The sequence below is a fragment of the Theobroma cacao genome, chromosome 5 (genome assembly GCF_000208745.1).
Source record: "Theobroma cacao cultivar B97-61/B2 chromosome 5, Criollo_cocoa_genome_V2, whole genome shotgun sequence".
NCBI classification, from domain to species: domain Eukaryota; kingdom Viridiplantae; phylum Streptophyta; class Magnoliopsida; order Malvales; family Malvaceae; genus Theobroma; species Theobroma cacao.
Genome location: NC_030854.1, coordinates 27,276,105 through 27,295,989, shown reverse-complemented (window position 1 = coordinate 27,295,989; position 19,885 = coordinate 27,276,105). Strand labels below are relative to the sequence as shown.

General features: G+C 34.7%; 4 protein-coding genes across 6 annotated transcripts; 3 read left to right on the top strand and 1 right to left on the bottom strand.

Annotated features, from left to right (window-relative positions):
• LOC18598984 (remorin) lies at positions 1,326 to 3,596 on the top strand. Its single transcript, XM_007028740.2, has 2 exons — positions 1,326 to 2,246; positions 2,986 to 3,596. Exons 1-2 carry the CDS (start codon positions 1,614 to 1,616, stop codon positions 3,175 to 3,177), a joined length of 825 nt encoding a protein of 274 aa, XP_007028802.1. The 5' UTR covers positions 1,326 to 1,613; the 3' UTR covers positions 3,178 to 3,596.
• On the bottom strand, positions 5,501 to 8,248 carry LOC18598983 (pentatricopeptide repeat-containing protein At2g33680). The gene has a single exon (XM_007028739.2). It carries the CDS (start codon positions 8,227 to 8,229, stop codon positions 5,953 to 5,955), a length of 2,277 nt encoding a protein of 758 aa, XP_007028801.2. The 5' UTR covers positions 8,230 to 8,248; the 3' UTR covers positions 5,501 to 5,952.
• Positions 8,433 to 17,117, top strand: LOC18598982 (GTP-binding protein TypA/BipA homolog). 2 transcript variants are annotated; one of them, XM_018121932.1, is made up of 14 exons: positions 8,433 to 8,745; positions 8,832 to 8,941; positions 9,620 to 9,823; positions 10,710 to 10,886; positions 11,266 to 11,418; positions 12,188 to 12,277; positions 12,564 to 12,698; positions 12,838 to 12,954; positions 13,305 to 13,456; positions 13,526 to 13,610; positions 14,228 to 14,322; positions 14,855 to 15,020; positions 15,393 to 15,588; positions 16,599 to 17,117. In XM_018121932.1, exons 1-14 carry the CDS (start codon positions 8,535 to 8,537, stop codon positions 16,736 to 16,738), a joined length of 2,031 nt encoding a protein of 676 aa, XP_017977421.1. In that variant the 5' UTR covers positions 8,433 to 8,534; the 3' UTR covers positions 16,739 to 17,117. The 2 variants fall into 2 exon arrangements, with proteins under 2 accessions (XP_017977421.1, XP_007028800.2); XM_007028738.2 differs by lacking the exon at positions 9,620 to 9,823.
• On the top strand, positions 17,283 to 18,158 carry LOC108662299. 2 transcript variants are annotated; one of them, XM_018121934.1, is made up of 2 exons: positions 17,283 to 17,560; positions 17,658 to 18,158. In XM_018121934.1, exons 1-2 carry the CDS (start codon positions 17,534 to 17,536, stop codon positions 17,952 to 17,954), a joined length of 324 nt encoding a protein of 107 aa, XP_017977423.1. In that variant the 5' UTR covers positions 17,283 to 17,533; the 3' UTR covers positions 17,955 to 18,158. The 2 variants fall into 2 exon arrangements, with proteins under 2 accessions (XP_017977423.1, XP_017977422.1); XM_018121933.1 differs by having other exon boundaries at positions 17,283 to 17,481; positions 17,561 to 17,992.

Genomic DNA, 19,885 nt, shown 5'->3' with positions numbered 1-19,885 from the left:
ATATTACCCATCCGTCATTTATAATTCATTTAGTTGTTTTGGCACTTTTAGTAAGTTTTTAAGTTTAGAACATTAAATTTTTGCATCACTCTAGATTAGTCGGTCAACTAATTTTCCCTTAATGAGTCATTTAATAAGGATAATTATTGAAATCATGTGTGTGCAGGAATTGAGCTTAGAGTACCTATCCTTAAGAGGAGGCGTGGGGTAGGTGGAATTTAAGAATGAAAGCCACAATACACCTTATAGGAGAAGTGGTGTTAGATCATTAACTTGGTAACTTGATAGTGCAAAAAAGAAACCCTAAACACCTATAATTTTCAAGCAATGCATTAAATAACTTGCACTTGGTAAATTGATTAAAAAAGCACTTAGTCTTAATGCATATGTATGAATTAAATTAGCGTTGTGACAGGATAATGTTTATATATTATCACTTAATTATAAAATATTATCTAATAAATGTATAAATTTAAAATTTCAAAAATTCTTTAAAATAAATATTTTTGAAATGATGAATATTTATTTTAGAGAATTTTCAACTTTTATTTACTAATGAGGTGACAACATTGTATACAAAATTCATTTATTAACAGTGTATCAAATATAAACCCTTTAAATTATATATAAAAAACATGAATATAAATCTCAGATTTCTTAAAACTTGAATTCATATCCATAACAAAAAGCTTTTAAATCTAGAAAAGGTTGGTTTTAGTGAGATTCAGGGTTACCTATCCACGACACTATGGAAATTGCGAAAAATTAGAAAGTCTAAAGCTATAGCTAGGCAAATGGTAAATCCAACACATTCCTCTCACTATTAATGAGTTAGCAGATGATTTGGCTAAATTTAGTGTTCTAAAATTGTATGATTATTTCTTTTATAATTAGTTTTTCAAGTGGGATTTTTTTTTTTTCCATTAAGATCTGACAGTAATTTTATCTTTATCTGCCTTGGTTTGCTATGTTTTTACTTTTATTTTTGCTTGTATGTTTCCTTTGATGAAATAAATCTCTGTCTTGTTTTCCAAAAAAAAAATGAATTGATGTTTGGATTTCGAAGAACTCTAGATACCTTTATTTACATTTTTTTTCTATATTTACTTAATGAGAGTTCATTTCAATAGTTAGAATTTAAGATTGCATTTTAAAAATCTCGGATTTAAAAATCTTAAGATAAGTAGCTTGGATTTATATGTAAAATGAGAGAGGTATCTTATCATATTACTCAAAATTTTTACGTTAAATAACAGTAATAAAAATGGGTTTAAAGCATTAATTTCCAATTAAGAATAGATAAAGAAACCCAACGCTACTTTCCAGTCTCCTCTCACTTGCAATACAGTCCCATCTCTAGGCTTATTTTACTTTACTTTATGTTATGAGATTTCACTTGAAAGCCAGCTGCTTCTTCTTGAATTCCCCTGGGAGTATGTTAGTGGCTCATATTTCTTCAAACCAGTCAAAACTCAAAGCTTAATAATTATAAAGACTATGTTCAAACCTTCCCACTCTTCTCCTTTCTTCCCCTCATCTCATCTCATCAACAATTTTCCTCCTTCACCTTCATCATATCCTTCTTCTGCTCAAACAACCGCTGAAACCTTATTATGTTAACTCTTCAAGGGGCGATCACCAATGGCGAAAACGATCAAACTCAGGACCATAACCGTGACCATCATGACCATGACGATGATGAGCATATCAGGGACATCCATGCTTTGACCCCACCTCATCCTCCAGCTGTGAACCGTGGCCGTTGGGAGACGGGTAGCCATCGATCATCCTCTTTGTCCGTATCTAGTGAAGCTGGTTCGACTGAAAACTTTACTACCATGAGTAGGGAGTTCAATGCTCTTGTTCTTGCTGGCTCTTCCATTGAAAACAATGATTCTGATTCTATAAACACTTTAAACAATCATAATCACTTGACCAGGATTGGAGAGGAGGAAGTGCCTGAGGAAACTAATCCTTTGGCTATAGTGCCAGATAATAACCCCTTTGATCAGGGTCCGGAACAAAGGAGGGCCGAGTCAGGAGGGTCGTTGGCGGCGAGCAGTAGTGGCCATGCGGAGGTTTCTGTGCTGCGAGTGAAGAAAGAGGAGGTTGAGTCCAAAATATCTGCATGGCAAAACGCAAAGGTTGCAAAGATTAATAATAGGTTCAAGAGAGAAGATGCTATAATTAATGGGTGGGAGAGTGAGCAAGTTCAAAAGGCCACTTCTTGGATGAAGAAAGTTGAGGTATGTTTGGATACAGAAATATCTTTTTCTTGTGCATGTTGAGTGTGAGTTCCTCATGCCAAAGAGTTGTTATTATCAAGCTTTTGATGGTACTCAAATTAATCAAGACTAATTGAATTTAGTGATTCTTATTTTTCTGTTGTTCTTAATTGATTAGAATAGTGTTAATTTGATCATATGATTGTGCCAAACAAAGAGAGTATTAATTAATTATGAGATGAATGATTTGATATACTCTTAATTAGGTCCGGTGTACCGATATATTGTGAAATTTATTGATAACTAATTGATGTTCTAATTGACTTTGTTGTTTATTGGATTTAATTATGATGCTGGTTATGCAAGTAGGATTAAGTAAATTTGTTCTAAGATATATTGAAATTATTTCCCAGAGACAGGGCATGCTGTATTCTACCTTTGAAAGATGAGTACATGAAGGCTTTAGACAATAATTAGAACCGGATGTAACCTATGAATGGACTTTTGAGTGCTACGACTTTTGATGCCAGTAAATTAATTATTCCCTTATCTTCATGTAATTATCATCTGTTGTTGATTCCGAGTCAAATCTTAATAATTGGTGGAACACAATGATGAGCAATCCTTTTTTCCTTCTCTGGTCCATCTTTGCATTAATTCCTTATTCCTTTCCATTGGTATCTTTCCATACTGGGATTGTGAATAATACATATATAGTCCCATACATGATCTTCACAAAAGTCATTCACTTTTATTGTAGAGGAAGCTAGAGGAGAAAAGAGCAAGAGCCTTAGAAAAGATGCAAAACGATGTGGCAAAAGCGCACAGAAAAGCTGAAGAGAGGAAGGCATCAGCTGAGGCCAAGAGAGGAACCAAAGTTGCCAGGGTTCTTGAAATAGCCAATTTGATGAGAGCTGTTGGGAGAGCTCCAGCCAAACGATCCTTCTTTTGAGCCTGCCTTATCACTTAATCAGTACAAAAACAATGTCCTTTACTTTTCATCAAAAGCATCCCACCTGAAAACAAAAAAAGAAAATTGTGTGGACACAATAATTCTCCCCTTCTAGAGTACCTTCACCTTTTCAACTGTAGGGTACCCTATATGAAAGGGCAGCGAAGTGTTGCACCATATCCAGTATATGTATAGTTAACTGATGATTTGAAATCTATGAGTGTTTGAACTTTGAAGTGTGTTGGGATTTTTGAGGACTTGGTGGTGATAGTGGTGGAACAACCTCTTTTGTCTTGTACAGTTACAATTATTGTTTCTTTATCTGGTTCAGGGCAGGGCTATTGTGCTGCTTTTGACTAGTGGCCGTTACACTTGTTTAAACTTATAGCTAAATACTAGAATATATTTACTTTGGTGCATTTGCTGTTGCTGCTGATGTTATTGCTTGGGATCCATTATCTTTGTGCCAGTATATCATTTAAATTATAAAGAGAGATTATTACAAGGACCCCAATGTCCCATTTCTTTTGCTTTCACAAAAACAAATGGCCCAATATATAATTCGATGTATTCCAAGCATGTCCGACTCACAAATTTGTACGGATTTTGCTTTTCGAAAAAACTGTACGGATTTGCATCCAGGAGTGAGACCTTATGGGTGAAAGAATGTTATGCTTGTTCCTTTTTTATCTCTTTTGCCAAAGCACTGGCCAGGGGAATCACATGATTCCTTGGAATTAGCTCTAAGAGCCAGTCGTTACCATAAATTTTCTGGCTGAAAAACAAAGGGTGTACTTTTACAATGATATATGATAGATTTAGGGGAAGGAATTAGATTCAATGGGGACCAATTTTAATGGCTACTCTGTCTTCATCTCTTCATATTTCTCCTTGGGTTTGATTCATTGAATCAACTAATAGGGATGGTAACTATTAATTTCTTGTTGCTCAACTGTTGTTTGATGCAGAGGGCTGCAACAAAGATGAGAACAAAATCAACTGGAAAATGGAAAGATAAGATGTGTTTTGTTTCATTCCCAAGTATAAAGGCCAAGTGCTATGAATTTTGAGAGTGGGGATTGTTAAAAGGAAAATAATAACTTGGGTTGGGGGGAAATCTTTGAGGGGGCCAAACATATGAAAAGGATAATCACAAGCGTTTTTTTTTTTTTTTCAATTATGTTGGAGGTGTGAAGGCCTGTCTTTTTAAGCAAACAGCTGAAAACCTGTTCTAATTAGGAAGAAACATTTTCCATGAATCAAGAGATATGTTTTTCCAAAGGTAAGTACAAAAAATTTATGAGATGTATAATGATTTCTCTATTATTTTGCCTTGAACTTGTACTGTTTGAGGGTATGAAAGAAAAAAAAAAAAAAGAGAGAATTTTATGATGAAATCTGATTACAATTTCCCTTAATAAAAATATCTTCTTTATTTGGAAGAATTTTCAAAGTATTCAAAACCTTCCCTACCTTTAATCAGGTCCAAAATTCTAAATTGTAAAAGCAAACTCATTTTCCCTTAAACAGATTCATTCAATCTTTAGAAATGTGATTAGACATCTCTGAATCTTTTGTCAGTCCAAATTGTTCACCGAAAGCCATCCACAGTGAAATGGTAAACATATAGAGCCACTAAACCTTTCCAAACATGCAACCACTTTTCCCTTAAAACCAAGCATTCCCCAATTTGTTCTCATGAAAAACAAAATCAAAAGAAACCTACTAAAGGTTTCACAGTGGAGACCAATTGGATCATTGGGTGCTTTAAGAACCGTAATTTGCGTTACCCAATCTTTGGGTGTCTCAAAATTATTTAACATTAGTCAATCGTTTCATCAACTTTCATCTTCTCTCTCGTTCACTCATGGAATCTTTTTCCCTAGTTGTCTTTTAGTATGGAGAAAAGGTTGGGTCAAGGGCAGCCAGGGGAAGGGAAGGGGGGGCCAGGCTGAAGAGAAAGGAGGTTAATCCTTTTGAGATTAACAACAACAACATTTAACGGTAAAGACCAATACTAGACAAAGGCTAGTAGCTTAGCTAAGAGGCCCTCCATACTTCCACAGTTGTTCGACGTGACCTGCAATGAAATGGACCATCAAATTTACCCAGAAGCATATCTGGAGTTACAGGACAAATAACTAGATTTTCATTCAGAAAAAAAGATATACAGCTTTGTCTTATTAATTTCCCCCACAAGAAACTTTTACAATGGCTTTGAAACAATTCAACAAAAATAATTCCATGATCTCAAGCTTTGAAACAGGTCACATCATTGTGATCATCGAATCAATGAACTGCATCCTAGACAATGACTCTTGCATTAAAGAATCTTTACATGTTGCGTAATTGATGAAGATATCAGAGGATATTTACAGATTTTCTGAAGAACTAACTCGAATCGAATGACATTGTGAAAACATTTAGAGTTAATACACTTTTTTCATACAAAAATGGTGTAATATATGATCCTCTGTAGTCTATTCCAGTGAAGATAGAATTACAACATTTACAGCATGATGATTCCCTGACTATAATCCACTAATCCAGTTTCCCCTTTCCTTAATCCAGAAACACTTTAATCCTTTCTAATGAACTTGGGTATTTCATATGTGCACTGCTCCATAATTTCTCCGGTCACAATAATTAAGCGGTAGAATTGTAAACATTCCAACTGCAACTACCAGTGAAGAATTCAGAGAACTTTGCTTCACATACTGAAACAAGTTAGAAAACACCATAGCTTTTAATAGGTTAGAAAGTTTGTAGCTTTATTCACATCAATAGAGTTTCTTCAATCAAATGAGCATCAGTGGTATTGCAATTATTCCACTTCATTTCATCCATTAACAGATCCAACTTTGCATAAATTTCTCTACTTTCTGGATGGTCTTTGCCAGTTGCCATGAAACAATGGAATTTGTTATTAATTTCTATCCAGCTACAACCTGCTTCTTTCCTTAACTTAAAGTCTTTCATAGCTGTTCTGACTTTTGCTGCCTCATCTAACATTCCCAATCCAGCATACATGTTTGAAACAAGTATGTAAGAGCCAGCTTCTTCAGGTGACAAGTCAAGCAATTTTTCTGAGGCTAACATGCCAAAATCTAAATTCCCTTGCAACTTACTGACATTGACCAAGGTCCTCCATAGTAGAGGAGAATTTGGAAAAGGGCTACTGTTAATGAAATGCATGGCTTCAGGCAACCTCCCTGCCCTCCCTAAAAGATGAACCATACAAGCAAAATGCTCAATTGCAGGCCTGATCCCATATTTTGATTCCATTTCATTAAATAAGCATAACCCAGCATCCCATAACCCAGTGTAACTACAAGCTTGAAGCAGAGCCAATATCGTAATCTCATCAGGTGTAAAACCTTCTCTTTTCATCTCTTCAAAGAGCATAAGTGCCTTTTTACCTTGACCATGAATGGAATATGCAGAAACCATGGCATTCCAAGAGACTAAATCATGGCCATTCATTCCATTAAACATTTGACAAGCATCTCCAACACTGCCACATTTGGCATACATGGTAATCAAAGCATTACTCACTGCTAAATGAGCTTCAAATCCCATTTTGATGGTGTAAGCATGAAGACTTTTTCCATTAACTAAAAAAGCTTGATTGGCAGATAAACTAAGAAGCCGCGAAAAAGTGACCAAATCTGGCTTCATACCACCTAATCTCAGCTGACGAAACAAAACCATGGCATATTCATCATCATCATCTCCATCTGTTTTCAGGAACCCAGCCAGAATTGCATTAAACAAAGCAACATTTTTACTAGAGAAACCATCAAAAACTGTTTTTGCAGAGTTTAAGTTCTCACATTTGGCGTACATATCTACTAATGCAGTCACAACATTGACATCACAAAGATAACCAACCTTAATCGCAAATCCATGGAGTTGAACTCCCAAATCCAAGTTTTTGCACTCCGAGCAGCCATCAAGCACAATTACCAGACATTGTGAATCACAACAAATTCCTTGGTCAAGTAATTCCAAGAACATATCAATAGCCTTTTCACCAAAACCACTTCTTACATACCCCGATATAAGTGCTGTCCAAGAAATTAAATTCCTTTCACTCAGAAAACCAAACATTCTCTCAGCATCTTCAATCATTCCAAGCTTCCCATACATAGTAATCACTGCATTCCCAAGAGAGGTCACATTCACGACACCATACTTGACAGCAAGCCCATGTAACTGTCTCCCTTCCTCAATACCTACATTTTCACTACATGTGCTTATTATATTAGTAAAGGTATAATCAGTTGGCTCCAGACCAGAACTTAACATATCAACAAAAACCCAAAAAGCTTTATCCATGCACCCTGCCTTTCCATACTCAAAAATCATGTAATTCAAACACTGCACATCCTTTAAGCCAATGTTATCAAACACTTTTCCCGCTTCACTTAAGAAACCATTCATTGAATACATAGAAATCAAAGAAGTACCCACACAAACATTCTCATCAGTCCCACTTTTAATAACTAGACCATGTATTTGTTCTCCTCGAAGCAAGTCCTCTACCATGGCACACGCTTGTAAAATTACCGAACAAGTATGCTCATTGAACTTCTCGCCATAGAAATACATTTTGCGAGCGATTCGAAACACGGACTGGGAATCTTCATTGTCTACATACCCTTTCATTAAAGTAGTCCAAGTGATTGTGTTCCTAATGGGCATTTCATCGAACATCTTCTGGGCACCGTCCAATTCCTTGAATTTTGCATAGAAGTTGATAAGATTATTTCCTTGAAACACGTCGTATAGACAGTTAGATTTTACTAAAAACGCGTGAATCGCTTGACCCAACAAGAAATTTCCAGACCCAATCGAGAGTTTCAGAAGATGGGGCCAATCTTCAGAAAGAAGCAGCTCTTTATTATTTGAAATGCTCGAAACGGAGCAAGATTGGACTGTATTTAGGGTTGGGTACATTGCCTTATCAGGTGGCTTAGTTTTTACTGAAAGCAGGGGATGTTGGGGTTTAGAAGGAGGAAGAAACGCAGTGGCGCCAAATAGAGCTTCCATGGAGATTTGATTTGAATCCAGAAATTAAAAAAATGAACCCCAAAAAGGGCGAGGCCACAGATTGCTTTTTGGGGCTGAAATTGGGTATGGGCTTAAAATTGGACCCCACAAAAATATTGGCCCACAAATGATGACGTAGAAGGCAGTCGGGCCTCCCAGTTTAGAAAAGAAAAAAAGGCGACCCAATACAAGTTTCCGTTGGTTTCAACAACAGCCTCATCTGCCAAATCCTTCTTTCTCCCTTTTCTTCTTTCTCTCTTACCTCTTACTCGCTCGGTGAACGGAGAAAGAAAGAAAACAGAGAAATGGAAATGGCGATTAGCTTCCATAACTCTTATCTCAAAGCTCCCTCTATTAACCCTAACCCTAAACTTCCATTGCCGAAGCAACTTTTCGGTCTCAACTTGTCTTCGCTTTCCTCTTTCAACTCCAAAACAACATGCCTCAAATTTCGTTCTAGGAATTTGACCAAGCCAGTCAAATGCTCTGTTTCTCAGGCAACTCAACCTGCAACCGGTATTTGTTTTTCACTTTTCTAATATTTTATTTTTTTTCGAATTGTGAATTTTTATAGTAGTTATTTAATTGTGGTTGATTATTAGAGAAGAAGAGTCAGTTAATGAGGAGAAGAGATATAAGGAACATAGCAATCGTAGCGCATGTTGATCATGGGAAGACTACTTTGGTTGATGCAATGTTGAAGCAATCTAAGGTAAACAATCGAACGTTATCCACCTCCTTGTTTACAGTTACATTTTATTTTGGTTTTTTAACTATTAGTATACCTTTTGTTTGTTTGTTTGTCTCAGCTGGAGCTACAGTATAAAGTTCCGTTGAACTAGAGCTTCCTGAAGAAAATACGTATTGTATTGAATTGATTTGAAATAAATAAGAATATGGTGTCAGTTTAAAACCTTTATTCAATTTGTCTACAAGCTTCCCCTTGCATCTCTTTTCAGAATCTCCAATTAGGAACTTCAGTTTTTAGCCTCCAAAAAGCTCGTTTTTGGACAGCTTTTATAGAAGTTAAAAGTTGTGAGTTTAACACTGTCGTTTGGGCTAGCTTCAACTTTCTGCAATATAGAACCCACTCAAGAAGCTGGAGCCAAATTTATACTACGTTGAAATTGATAAGGGAGGGTTGCTCTAGGGATTGATAGAATAGGAATTTTTATCCAATAGTGTGGTACTCAACGTGTTCGACCGATATCTAGATTTATATTTTCTACTGGTGTCTTTATCTGATAGAGTTCAATTCTATATAATATGAAATTAAGGACACAATATGGGGGCCTGATCTCCATTGGAACTGTATATGTTAATATTAATAAAACTCTGTTAGGATAATGCCAATGTTAATACTAATTCTGCAGTACTGATCTTATTTCAGGTTTTTCGTGATAACCAATTTGTACAAGAAAGGGTAATGGACTCAAATGATCTTGAACGTGAAAGGGGTATTACAATTCTGAGCAAAAATACATCCATTACTTATAAGGATACAAAAATTAATATAATAGATACTCCGGGACACTCTGACTTTGGAGGTGAAGTTGAACGCATCCTCAATATGGTTGACGGGGTTCTTCTAGTGGTACCATTGTGCACTTTCTCTTGCTTCAAAGTTCATCCTTTTAAGTGTTGCCCCTGTATAGATTACTGGAAAGCAATTTTGCACTTGTGAATAGTATAAAACATAAAAACGGAATATAGATTCTAAAATTTGTGGGGTCCAAAGCCATAGAGTTTCCTATCTCCTGACTTCAGATAGGCCCCACATGCCAGCAATGGATTCAAACATTTTCACTAGGTACATTCATCATTAAAATTCGTTTCTTATGAAAAACATTTTCTGCATAAGAGATAAAACATATTATTGTTCTTGCTTAGAATTAAATTTGCATATTTCCTTTAGATATTGATTCCTTAGCACATGGTGTGTTAATAACCTCAGGTACAACTTTTTCAGAAATTTATTAGGCAAATGTTCAACTTGATGCTGCCTATTGTTGTATCTTTGAGTTGGGGTTGTTACAATTATTTTCCATACATGTAGAACTGCAAAATATTTATTTATTCCTCATCATATTTATTTTTTATTTGAAAGATTCAATTGATAGTAGTTCCAATGATGAAAACATATGAAGTTCTTCTTTTTCCTACTCCCACCCCATTTTGAATGATTTGAGGTGCTAATAAAGGGTTTATATGTGTTAGGCTTTATCTTTTTCTGAGAAACATATTAGTTTTCCTTTAATGAAACTGGTCTGGTTGTTTCCCTTTCTTCCCCTCATGGAATGATCCACTTGATTTTTCAATTAGTTAATACTAGGATCGCACTCAAATATAATTAGTTGTCAAATAAGGCTTGTTAGATTTTGTTCCTTGCTTCTTATTTCTTTTGGTGGCTTTTCTCATGTGCTTTAGCCTAGACTGGATATTCTTAAGGATGAACTAAAGCAGATTGTTTTTGTTTTTAGGTGGATTCTGTTGAGGGTCCAATGCCACAAACAAGGTTTGTTTTGAAGAAGGCTCTAGAGTTTGGCCTTGCTGTTGTTGTTGTTGTCAATAAAATTGACAGACCATCTGCTCGTCCAGATTTTGTTATCAATTCCACATTTGAACTATTTATCGAACTAAATGCTACAGATGAGCAGGTACGGGTGGTATACTTTGGAAGGAGTTAATAGCATGTCATGCAATTCACATGTATTTTGCATGACAAAGCACTGTCTCTATCAAAATTTGAGCAATATCTTGATAACATCTCATTCCGGAACTTGTTAAATCTTTTAATATAGTAGGAATCATTATTTAGGATTACAATTTACAGGAAATGACATGATTGGAATTTATTTTTTTCTTTTTTTTTTACCCCAAAGATAAATTTGAGTGCAAGATACTGTGCAGACCACCTCTGCAAGACATTTGCTCTTTGTATATGCTGTTTTGTATCTTTGAATCTTTGCTGATGTCTTAACATCTTTAAGAAAATCCATCAACACTTCAATCTAGCTTTATGTTTTTGGTATGCAGTGTGATTTTCAAGTAATATATGCCAGTGGTATAAAAGGAAAGGCAGGACTATCTCCTGACAATTTGGCAGAAGATCTCGGGCCTCTCTTTGAGTCTATAATCAGATGCATACCTGGTCCACGTATTGACAAAGATGGTGCACTACAAATGCTTGTAAGTGGTTATTCCTTCTATTTCTTTGTTGACCCTGACATGGGTCTCTATTTATCTACTATTTGCATGGTTAATTTTGTCATACTACCTAAAAGTATGCTACAATTACTTGCTTTCAAATCACAGGTAAGGCTAAAATGTTATTATGGGGATGTTTAATTTCATTTTATGCTTAAAGTTATTGACTCTGCTTTTGTGTTTTTCCTTCACAAAGATTTTTTTTGGTCAAGTAGATTAATATGTGGACTTTTGACAAGAATGGTAACTACTACTACATGTCCATTTAACTGAAAAAAGTCAAATATGAGTGGATATAATTAACAGATATAACATTTTCTGGTATCGATATGTTAGATTTAGTATTCAAAAGGGACATACATCTGTATGAACTTAGAAATGAGATTTTATTTCATTTATAGGCAATAATGAAGCTTTATTGGATGAGAGCACAAGCTGGAATTAAAAAGCCATCCTTGCAGTTAATTTCGAGAACTTCATTTAGTTAAAAATTAAACCAACAAAGCCCAGCCAACAGGATTGACTGAAGAAAACTTCTTAAAGATAAGAATTGAAAAGCTGATCATGAATAAGCCAATATATGTTGAAGTGTACAAGAAAACCTTGTTGAAGTATATTCTTGTCTGAGAAACATAATGAATAAATTACATGTTTTCTACTTTTTACTATGCTTTGTCTAAGTTTTTCCCTAATTTTCTTATTTTCAGCACAAGTATCATATAACTGGAAAAATCTGTGAATGTATTTTTAGGCAACAAATATTGAATATGATGAACATAAAGGGCGAATAGCTATTGGGCGCTTGCATGCTGGGGTCCTTCAGAGAGGAATGGAAGTAAGGGTAAGTTTGCTTCTTTTCAGGAGTCTGGTGTGCACCTCTTTCTATGTAACATGTATTATGGAATTTTAAGATAAAGGTATGATGTGAAGAATATCCACAGGAAAATGAGCCAATTTATGGACAGAATAAAATTTCATCATTTCAGATGGTCATCTGATCTGTTTTACTAACTTCATTGGCACTTTATAGTAGACAAACACTTTCAGTTATTGTAACTGATTGGACTTATGAATAAGAAACCAAACCGCATTTTCTCCGTTTAACCTAATGGCTTCAAAATTTTCAGGTATGCACCTCAGAAGATTCATGTAGATATGCTAGAATTTCTGAACTTTTTGTCTATGAGAAATTCAGTAGGATCCCTGCTGAGAGAGTAGAAGCTGGTGATATTTGTGCTGTTTGTGGAATTGAAGATATTCAGGCAAGTGCCTATAAGTTTTTCATGGATTAATTGATAATTTGATGTTACAGTGATTTGTAATGTGTTATAGTTCATTTCTCAAAACCTTTTTCTTTATATTTTTAAAGTTTATATTAACCAATTTAGCTTCTTTTATCAGATTGGAGAGACCATTGCTGATAAAACATCTGGAAAGCCATTACCAGCCATTAAGGTGGAAGAACCAACTGTGAAAATGGCTTTTTCTATTAACACTTCACCGTTTGTTGGACGTGAGGTATGTCAACTAACTGAGAACCTATGAGTCTTCAAATAGGCTATCTCTATGAAAGCACTCATTAGTCATTTGTTTCAGCATGCCTCAAGTTAATTTCTAAACTAAGAAAAAAGAATGCTTTCTTCTGCAATGCATTTGAGTGAAAAATAAGTGATTTTTTCCACTGATTGCTTACATAATGTGATCAGTGTCTGAATCATTTGACTTCCATGATTATCTACTTCTAACCATTGGAACTCCAACATTATTTGATCTTCAATTTAGTGAATATACATGAATGACAATGTGCTTTTTCTGTGTGCTTATTTTCCTGATGTTGACATCCTCATGGTGATCCCTTGCTTCTTTAGGGAAAGTATGTTACTAGCAGGAACCTACGAGATCGACTTTACCGTGAGCTTGAGCGAAATTTAGCTATGAGAGTTGAAGATGGTGAAACTGCAGATACATTTATTGTTAGTGGGCGTGGTACTCTACATATTACCATACTGATAGAAAACATGTAAGTATGAGCTCCTTTGCTGCTTGTCAATATTCACCATGCATATTATTAACTGATAATGCCTTTCAGGCGGAGAGAAGGGTATGAATTTATGGTGGGACCTCCCAAAGTTATTAACAAGAAGATTGACGACAAGTTGCTTGAACCATACGAGGTGATTTTGTAATTCTAATTTTCCTAAATTGCATTTAACTTGTTTATGATTACAGGACCTTACCTGATGTGGATATAGATATACTTGATATGCCTTTAGTTGGGATGTTTTGTTTCTTCCTAATGATATTGTCATATTCATTCTATTAATAATTAAACTGAGATCAGACACTCTCACAAATGTGCTATTAACTTAAATTCTTGAGGTGTTGATTGATTCTCAAATTTTAAAATGTGATCATGAAGGATTAGATGCTGAAGATGACGTAACAATTCTGCCCTCTTATATTAAAAGCTTCTTGTAGCTGTAATCTCATTTTCTTAACTTCAGTGGCCTTGGCTTGTTCTTTTTGAACATCAATATGATTGTTAATAACCTTGCGTGGTTATGTTAGCAGCATTGGGAGGAAAATTTTCGTTCACACATGGGGTACTGCAATTTACTTAAGATCATGTTTTGCTGATTCTTATGAATTGTATAGCCTTGTTCTGATACTAAAATGATAGGGGTATCACCAAATGTGATGAATTAAAGTATGCCTTATTAACCGTATGATCATGTTACTCTGTATTTTTAATTAACTTGATTTTCCCCCTTAATATGCGGATTCTACATAGATTGCAACAGTGGAAGTACCCGAAGAACACATGGGGGCTGTGGTTGAACTTCTTGGAAAAAGGCGTGGACAGATGATAGATATGCAAGGAGTTGGGTATGTAAATTGTCACATTTGCTTTTACTTACATAGCCCTTTATGTTTCAGTAACTATCTCTTGATGGGACACAATGGCATTTTAATGAGGGAACAACTGTGTGATATTTATTAGCTGAACCAAAAATTTGAATGATCATGTGATGGATGGGTCAGATGAGCAAAGAGGAATTGTGGTCTAATCAGGTCTATTCTTAATCTGGCACAGATGAAACTGAGCCAGGTTTTTAAGCTCTTTTAGTTATTACAGAAAACAATATAGACTTCTTCTCACTTAAATCATGAACTTGATTAATGCTATCCATATGCTTGTTACTTCCTGTTAGATTTTTTAAAATTTAAGTGAAACTCATAAAGTGAGAAGATGGTGGCAAATTTCCCTATTTAATGGCAATGGTCAGGCACACTTACATTCTTTTGCTGCCTACTTCATCTACAAATATCACCCTAAATATACTTGCGGCAGTTCATTCTTGAATTTGCACATTATTTGATCTGCAATTTATCTAATGGTTCCAATTATGTTTTCTAGGTCTGAAGGTACAACATTTTTGAAATATAAGATCCCAACACGTGGCCTTCTTGGATTGCGGAATGCAATCTTGACAGCTTCTCGTGGAACAGCCATATTGAACACCATATTTGATAGTTATGGACCTTGGGCTGGTGACATTATTACCCGGGATCAGGGTTCATTGGTAATTATCATTTATCGCATTGTTTAAAACATTTTAAGGCTTGAATATAGGTGGTCTTTGTTGTTAGGTTGTGGTGCCTGGACTATTTCTCTAGTGGTTATATTAGTCATTCTTTTACTCCCTACCTTCAAACAGTGCATGAGTTGCTAAAACATTTTTCTTTGTCCTTCATTGATGAGATACAATTTAATTTTATAGCTAGATTAAGAGCGGCTTTATTTACAAAGTAGCTGCTATTTTTTGTATCCCAGGATAAAGTAGCAGCTATGAATAAGCACATCTCAATATTTCCCAGTTTTCTATTTTCTGCTAATTTAGCTGCCTTAAACAATTGTTACATGAAAGATTGGCTGATGTGAGATTGGTTTTCAGGTTGCCTTTGAGGATGGAAGCAGTAGTTCTTATGCACTTGCCAGTTCACAGGAGAGGGGACAGATGTTTATTGGTCCTGGGATGGAAGTTTATAAAGGTCAAATAGTTGGCATCCATCAGAGACCTGGGGACTTATCCCTTAACGTTTGCAAGAAAAAGGCTGCAACAAATATACGCTCTAACAAAGAACAAACAGGTTAGAAATAGTTCTAGTGCATTAGCACAATTTTCTTTTTTAAATATTCTGACTAACTTCATATCTGCTCTATTTCTTCTTTACATATTTTAACTACTTATCTGTTCAATTTCTGGCAACTTTAACTGAATGAGAGTTCATAAATCTAAAAATGTCAGAGACTTAGGTTTTGTGCTAATTTTTAATTAGCGTATGGACAATGGCAGATCCGGGTATTTACTTTAAAAATGGAAAAAGAGCAGGATGGGGCAACATACTCATGATTGTTGAACCACTCAGCATTTTAGCAAAAATTATGAATCAACATCCAATTTAATGCTAATTTTTTATATCGTAAACCTATATTCTTTAATATTGATAAAGTACTTGTTGCATATGATAAACATTCTTTGATATATGGATAATTACTGTAGTTAAAATTAAAAGAACACACTAGAATTACAGAACATGCACCCCCAAAAGTTGCAAATCCTTAAAAACTAAAAAGAGTATTGTTCTTAATCCCTATGATCATGTGTATCTAAGTTTACCTTTTGCCCTTTTTCTGAACTTACAACATAATGAAGAATGGTCTAGGGAGGTTGCCCACCCAGTACATAATAAGCATGAATTTAATTTTTGAAAAAAAAAACCATGAATTATTTGTTCATCAAGCATCTGGAGCATGATGCAACTGAAAGTTCTGGAAACTTTTGTTATTACTGTGAATGACTACCATGACAATCAGCAATATATGCTGTGTTTCTGTTTCTCATATTTCCCATATGGGTCTTCAGTTACAATGATCAATTGCATAAGGCTTAAGAGTATCAAATCAAATAAATTAGATTAGCAAGGGGAAATATGTATTTCTTTTATTTGGGTACAGGGAAACATATATTTTCTTATGATATGATGGTTTCATATTTTCCTTCTGTTTTCCCTCATTCTTCCTTTTTCCCTCCTACATGCTTCTGGCCAGCAAGCCCTGGATCTGTTCATTTAATAACTCACATTTCCTTACTATGCAGTGGTTCTTGATACTCCATTGGATTATAGTCTGGATGACTGCATTGAGTATATCCAAGAAGATGAACTGGTGGAGGTAACTCCCTCAAGTATTAGAATGTGCAAAAATCCAAAATTTGCAGCTGCAAAGAAGAGTCGGTAAATCCAGCCTTATCAGACATTCTGTGTCCACAAACCAAGCTTCTCCACCATGTGAATCTATACAATCTAGCTGCTTAATTCTGCAGTTAAATTCACCATATTGCCAAATTTTTACACCAATTTTGTGCTCTCTTTCTCTCTTGAGCATATGAATCCCCCTTCCTCAGGCAATTATAGAAAATAAAATTGCATGGCAAAGCTATTTCAAGTTTCTCGTTTCTTTGGTATAGCAGCTGTATATAATGATATGGGATGAAGTTATTCCAGCATGTTATAGTTAAATTGTACTGCTAAGAACGGACCTAGGAAAATTTTTGGTCTGATTGTAAGACAAATAAATGAGCCACATGCATAAATGGCCCGAGGTTAGTTAAAATATATGATGTATCTGATTTTGGTTTTTTTTTTTTTTTTTTTTTGCTGTTTAACATTTTAAAAGTAGAAGAAATGGTTAACTTGTTGCACACTGTTTCGGCATTACATTCTGGAATACCTATTCATTTTCTGGTTTTCTCATGCCTCTTTATGCAATATATCATCAGTAGGTTTCCTACTCTCTTGTTGCTCCCTGCTTCAGGCGAAGGGAGATGATGGGAGATAAGAGTTTTGATGCTTGAATTTCTTCAGCCTGTCATCATCGTGACACACTGAAAAGTAATTTTCTATGGATATTAGAGATGGGTCATGGGATTTACATATGTCAGTTGAAATGTTGCTGCTTATGTTCTTCGTGCTTTGCTTCCGGTAAACTGATAATTAACCCATTGCGACACATTTTGCTGAAGAGATTTCATCGATGACAAGAAATGCTGTTGGTTTACAGGTCAGAGGGGTTTCCAATTGACAAGTCAACACAAACTTATTCCATAGATGAATCTATTCTCCTCATTCCTCGAAAGAACAATCTTATTACTATTCAGGATGTTTCAGCTTCAATCATCCAAGCGAGACGTACGTTATCTAGAAACATTTACTGCACAAAGAATGATTGGGTCAGTCATGGGCAGGACTTTTCAGCTGAAGTATGGGTCAAACCAGAACTGGAAGGAAAACAGGGCAAAATCCAGATTGAAGATGAGGTTACCGAGACAAGAAGCCATTCAGACGCTCGACTAAGCCACCAACAACAATCTATGGGAGCTGCTGGACTACTGGTGTTGGACCAAATCCAAGGGTGGTGGTTCATTACGAAAAACTGTCCATTCCCAGGTCAATAAGCATGCAACGTTGATTAATTAGCATATGACTCTTTTCAACCGCTGCCTTCAATTCTTTATACTAAATCAAACACCCTATACTCTTATATATGATTATTGTATCTTAAATTTTTCTTGGTATTATCTCTCAACGCTTAACTCTACAAACTAACTTCTCTCAACTGTCTTTCCTTGACCTTATAAAATTTGAGTCTGAATTTGATCTCTACACTATTTTAGTATTTGTTTAGTTTTTTTTTTTTTATTCCCAATTTTTATAAATTTAATCCCTCTATTTTTATTAAAAATTAATTTAAAAACAATTGATATCAATATTTTTATTTAATTTTAGTTATAAAATATAAATTAACTTAAATGGGTTTAAATGGACGGGTCGGGCTCAAGTCCAGACCTATTTAAGACAAAATCTTAATACTGTTATCCATTTTCCTTAAAACAATTTTTAATAAAAATGCAAGACTAAATTCATCAAAATTGAGATAAATAGACTAAAATTACCTACCAAATTGAAGCAGTAAAAATACCAAAATCAAATTAATATCAAATTTTTCTTAATAACATAGGTATCAAGAGTCAATACTCTTATCTAATCCACCTAAGCTCTTTGGGTTTAGGGTCAATTTTATATACATACACACACTCAACTACTTGCTACAAAATATATAGGTAGTTTCTGAATGATGGAAGACGACACATCCACATACATGCCAATGCCAAGTTGTTGGTTGAATTTTGGCATTGTGTTCATTCTGTTTTTCTCTTTGTTTCTTTTCAGATTTAATCCAAGTTTGTGTTGTGGGTCAGCTCAGCTATGGCACCTAATTTATTCCCTTTGGATTCAGACCTCTCATCATTAATCCAACTTCACACCCATTTTTTTATTGTTCTCTATCAACCACCCATCAACTGCGTGCTTCTTCACTATTCCATTTCCTCAAATATCTTTGGTCTTTGCTGTGATATACTTTCAATTATCTCATTAATAATTCGAAACACAAATATTAAGAATGGGTATATGGTCAACACTTCATATTCCAAAAATGGAAATTATTATCAAATTTATTTAAAATTTATAAACAAAACTTGAATGTTTAACTTATTAATTGATATATGATTTTTTATTTAAAGAATAGAGTCCGAATCTTTTTCCTCTAATTAAAAAAATTTGGTAAAAAACACTTGACCTAATTCATGCACCCCATAAGTCAAAAACTCAAAAAAGAAATGCGTTGATCCAAACCCCCAAATCAATTCTGAACCACACAAAGATGAAAAATACTTAAACCTAAAACACTATGACGAAAACCAACCATGCTCTGCTCCTTTCTCTTTCGCCCTTTTCTTTTTCAAAGTTTCTCTTCCTTGTTGCTCCCCCATTCTGTTGTTTTATCCTTGCTCTATCTTCCCCCTTCCGCTCTCAATTAACGAGTTCAAAATTTCACATGAGAGATAGTTAGAAAGTAATTATACAAAATTATAAATCGAATTAATGATTTGATTCGGAATAAAAATTAAAATCCCCTAATAGTCCCCCTATCCATCAGCTTCTAATCCTATTTTTCTTCTTCTTCTCTTAGGTCACCACCTCATCATCTTTTTCATATTTGATAAACATTTAAGGAGCGAGGTAAAGAAGAGAGAGGAAGAAATTTTTGGTTCTATGTGTATAAAATTCTTAATACAAAATGAAGTTATCGATACCACACACAAACTGCACAGACGATTCCAACTTTATATTGGAATTTTCTCCTAATTCTAATTTGATATTGATTTTGTTGATTGGTTTTTCATAAGAGATAATATAATTATGTTATATATATATGTTGAAGATTAATTAATTAATTATGATTGTAATTTAATTTATTTGTAAAAAATAAAAAGTGTAATTCCCATGCATCTACAAATCTGGATCGTTCTTGATGGATTGGAGA

What these genes read in the sequence shown, in the direction of transcription:
- LOC18598984 (XM_007028740.2), top strand. Translation starts at nt 1,614, where the DNA reads ATGTTAACTCTTCAAGGGGCGATCACCAATGGCGAAAACGATCAAACT. An exon ending in CTTGGATGAAGAAAGTTGAG is followed by an intron (nt 2,247 to 2,985) that starts GTATGTTTGGAT and finishes CTTTTATTGTAG; the next exon opens with AGGAAGCTAGAGGAGAAAAG.
- LOC18598983 (XM_007028739.2), bottom strand. Translation starts at nt 8,229, where the DNA reads ATGGAAGCTCTATTTGGCGCCACTGCGTTTCTTCCTCCTTCTAAACCC.
- LOC18598982 (XM_018121932.1), top strand. Translation starts at nt 8,535, where the DNA reads ATGGAAATGGCGATTAGCTTCCATAACTCTTATCTCAAAGCTCCCTCT. An exon ending in AGAGAGGAATGGAAGTAAGG is followed by an intron (nt 12,278 to 12,563) that starts GTAAGTTTGCTT and finishes CAAAATTTTCAG; the next exon opens with GTATGCACCTCAGAAGATTC. An exon ending in CTCTAACAAAGAACAAACAG is followed by an intron (nt 15,589 to 16,598) that starts GTTAGAAATAGT and finishes CTTACTATGCAG; the next exon opens with TGGTTCTTGATACTCCATTG.
- LOC108662299 (XM_018121933.1), top strand. Translation starts at nt 17,402, where the DNA reads ATGGATATTAGAGATGGGTCATGGGATTTACATATGTCAGTTGAAATG. An exon ending in TTCTTCGTGCTTTGCTTCCG is followed by an intron (nt 17,482 to 17,560) that starts GTAAACTGATAA and finishes GTTGGTTTACAG; the next exon opens with GTCAGAGGGGTTTCCAATTG.